This window comes from Chrysochloris asiatica, unplaced genomic scaffold (genome assembly GCF_000296735.1).
Source record: "Chrysochloris asiatica unplaced genomic scaffold, ChrAsi1.0 scaffold00209, whole genome shotgun sequence".
Classification (NCBI taxonomy): Eukaryota; Metazoa; Chordata; class Mammalia; order Afrosoricida; family Chrysochloridae; genus Chrysochloris; species Chrysochloris asiatica.
In genome coordinates this window covers 2875444-2879722 of record NW_006408727.1, presented here as the reverse complement: position 1 = coordinate 2879722, position 4279 = coordinate 2875444, and the positions used below count along the sequence as shown (strand labels likewise).

Below are 4279 nucleotides of genomic sequence, written 5' to 3'. Positions count from 1 at the left end.
ACAACAAAGCAGGAGTGACTGACAGGTCTCATCTTGCATGGCAACTCCAAATCATAGGTAGTGATTGCCTACAGAAAGCTTTTTGAGGTTACATCTGGGATCAGCAGGCATAAATGACATGATCATTTATTGATGTCTATGATTTATGTGGAAGGGAGAGTATGACACATACACCAAGTATTTCCTATTTGTAACCATGGCCAAAGGCTAGGGAGCTATAGGATTTTTCAGTTCGAAGCTGAAAGGCAAGTGAACTTGAGGATCCTGGCTTACTTTTGTTGCCCATGTGCCCCCAGCCTGTAATATAGCAGTATGTATCAGGTTCTACCGACTGCTCTGAGCCGGGTAAGCAGACGGGACGGACATAGCTTGTCTCATTGATGTCTTCACTCAGTTCAACTATACTGATGTCATAGTCCACCACTGCTCGACTATAGCGAGGGTGCAAGATGATGGTCTTCACATGGTACATCTGCATGAACATCGATGGGTGGTCTAGATTGTTGATGCCCAACACCACATTCCAAACTGCAGCATTTTCTCTCCTGAAATAACATTTCAAGAGTTATTGGCATCTTCACACAGATTTCTCTTTCAAGATTCACATGGGATTTTGTTTATTATTTTATCTGATTTTGCATTGCATTTATTGAATATGAATATGGAGTCCCGGTGGGTGTGGCACTGCAGGATAAGCACTGGACTGCTAACTGCAAGGTGAGTGGTTCAAACCCACCAACTGCTCCTTGGAAAGGATATCCAGGGTCACTGTGAGTCAGAACTGTTTCAATGACTCTGAACAACAACAACAACAACAACCTACTTGCTTTAGAAACATTTATGGTGTATTGGACTAAATGACGAGCAGTTATTGTTAAATGTCGTCCAGTTGGGTCTAACTCACAGCAGCCCTGTATAGGGTTTCCAAGGAACTGCTGATCTTGTTGTTAGCAGTCCATTACTTACTTAGCCTAGCTCATGCATCTTCAATGTAACTGTTCTCAAACATACAACTTGTTCATTTTTAAAGCCAGGAAGAGTAGTAACTTGTTTGATTTAAGGATAAAGATAATGAAAAAAAACTGGTGGAAGAGATAGAAGGGGGAAAATAAGAATAAAAGTCAAGGCTAAATGATCCCTCCAAGACGGGTCTAGGGCCTGAGAGAAATGGCAAGCTTTGGGAAGAGTCTTCTGAAAATTTCAAGACAGAGACTTAAAAAGTCATCCACAACCCCCAAGTTTTACCAATTCTCCTGGTAAGGCTCAGCCTTCAATGTTTTTAAGTACCTGCCAATAATATTCTAGACAATTCTTACCTTAAAACACCTTCATCACCTGGCTTCCTGAATCCCCACACTCCAGATCTTCCTCTGATTCATAGGCTAATCCCTCTCAGTCTTCTTTTTCAGTTCTCCCTACTTTGATCTCAAAGCCTATGTTGAAATGTCCTCTGGCTCTACCCTCATTCTTCTCATGATTTCAACCAGTCAGTGGCTTTAAATATAATCAGGACATTCATATGTATCTCTCCTGGTTCATTCTCTCTCCTAAGTTACAGACTTGTATGACCAAAAGTTTATTCAACATACTCACTTGGAAGTTAGATAATAGCTACAATTTATTGAGTGTTTACCATGTATGTGGCAATGTTCTAAATATTCTAAATTAATTTTGAATATTTTCAATAACTATAACCACCCTTCCTGTTAAAGTTTATGTATATTAACTGCCATTGACTTGGTTCAGAGTCATAGTGACACTGTATAGTTTCTTAGGAGTAGTTGGTGGGTTTGAACTGCCGACCTTGTGGTTATCCAGTGCTTATCCTATAACACCACACCAGGACTTCATAACCAGTCTATGAGGTAGCAAATGTTTTCATCTATATTTTACATATAAATAAATTAAAACACAAAGAAGTTAAAAATATTATGATGTTTATACAGTTTTTAAGTGAGGGACAATGATCCAAACACAGGCAACGGAGCTCTGTATATTCTAAAATATTCTTGCTTTCTCATTCCAAAGAGAATGCTTGATTCCCCTCCTCTTTGCTCTACACACTTGACCCCACTCTAATTTGCACACCAGTTACCCAGTTGAATCTTATTTTTCTCTTACACACATTGAGTGCATCAGCAAATCACCATCACCTTATTTCCCAATCTATCCTGAATCTTGTCATTCCTCCTTCCTCCACCATGACAATTCTAATCTGAGGCACTCTTCTCTACTTGGAGCACTGCAGTGGCATTTTAAATTGGGGTCTTCTTTGACTCTTAGCCCCCTGCAGCCTATATTTCCCACAGTAGTCAGAATGATCTTTTAGAAAATGAAATTAAAATCAAGTCCATCTCCTGCTCACAATTCTCCAATGGCTTTGTTTCACAATTGAGACAAATTCCAGAGTCATCACTATTACCTCCAAGGGCCTATATGATTTTATCTGTTCAATTCCAGGGACTGTCTTTCTAGCCTTGATCATGCCAAGGATATCCTCAGTTCAAGAGATAGCCTCTCTCTGTTCTCCCAGCTCTCACTTTTATCCTTTCTCTTCATCCTGATCTCAGCTTACACATCACTTCATCAAAGCACTCCTTTCTGACAACCCTGTGTAACCCTCACCCTACCCACATCACTGTCTACTCTTGACCCGGCTTGAATTTAATTTTCTTCTTATAGCACTTATTGAACATTGATGCGTTGTCTACTTGTCTAATCTATCTCCTGACCAAAATGTCAGTTCTACAAGGGAAGGGGTTTTGCTGGTCTTGTTCACTGCTGTATTCACAGGGTCTAGAACAGTACTTAAGGAGCCAGGGGATGCAGTATATAAGCGCTCTCAGATGCGAACTTAAAGGTTGTAGGTTCAAACTCACCTAGCGATCCTCAACAGATCCAAACTCACCTGGCTATCTGATTTCATAAAGATTACAGCCAAGAAAACTGTACAAGGCAGCTCTACTTTGTATCACGAGGTTGCTATGAATAGGAATTGACTCAATGGCAAACACCAACAACAGAACCATAGTTAGCATGTAGTCCTCAACAAGTATTTGTTTAAAGATGGTGCAATGGATGTTGTTATAAAACATTTATTAGTGGCAGATGTCAGCCATCTAGACAAAGAGAGTTCTTCCTTAACCTTTCCAATCTCTGTCCCATTCATAGATCCTCTGCCTCCAGAGTGGCTCAGGATCAAAGGTGTGGCCATGTATTGCACCACAGTGTTCAGAGCACAGCTATTGTGTCGTAATAAGTACTGTTCCCGCTTAGGAGCTACCCAACCTTGAAAGAAACTAAATCAGTAAATTTGATTATTTTTTGTTTTTGTTTTCCCAACATGGGCTGAACATCAGAATCATCTGGGGGAGCTTTTGAAATACTGATTCTTTGGCATCACCTCAGACCAACTGAAGCAGAATCTCTTGGGCTGGAGCCTACAAATCAGTATTTTTAAGAGTTCCCTAGGGAGTTTCAGGAAAAAACCATCCACTCCCGCCTATCAATGGTGATTCATTTTTAAAGCATAAGTAAGGCAAAGATTCAAAAGGTGAGATTTCCAGAGTTAGAAAGGAAGGTACCCAAGCCAGCAGTCAACTTGTTGTTACAATTGTTGGTTACTTGAGCCAGAATCGACTATAAGTCTCCTCTGCACATCTCAACCGGGTTTCAGAAGGCTGTAAGGGTAAGCAAAAGCCTCCGGGAAATAACAAAAGTTCATTGACCTGGTCTTGACCTCTCAACATGTGTCTTGTTCAAGAAATGTGGAGAGAGAGAGAAGATAAGGCAGCACAGGATTTAGTACTTTACTTTAGAATCCTGGGTCCCTGAACAAATACCCATGCCCTAACATCATACATCTATCCTTTTTTCCATCTTAAATAAAAACAATTTTACAGCTATGTTTTTGTTAGGTGCCCAACTCATAGTGACCCTATGCACAACAGAATGAAACACTGCCCGGTCCTGGGCCAACCTCACATGTCATGCTTGAGTCCATTGATGCTGCCATCTCACTGGGGATCTTCCTCTTTTTCTCTGACCTTCCACATTACCAAATATATATATATATATGCACACGCACTGGACTGCTAATCACAAGGTCAGCAGTTCAAATCCATCAGTCATTCCTTGGAAATACAGGATTTTTATGAGTCAAAACCAACTTAATGTCACTTTACAATAATAATAACATATATATGTGTATGTGTGTGTGTGTGTGTGTGAGTATGTGTGTGTGTGTGTGCATTGTTGTTAAGTGCTGTAGAGTCCATTC

At 40.3% G+C, this 4279-nt stretch overlaps 1 protein-coding gene across 1 annotated transcript in view; it reads right to left on the bottom strand.

The window, feature by feature from the left end:
* Positions 1–4279, bottom strand: part of CORIN (corin, serine peptidase) — a 342333-nt gene that overhangs the window by 11342 nt on the left and 326712 nt on the right. Inside the window, exon 18 of the mRNA XM_006872676.1 lies at positions 274–545. Within this exon, the coding sequence (XP_006872738.1) occupies positions 274–545 (272 nt within the window). The remainder of the gene's footprint in view (positions 1–273; positions 546–4279) is intronic.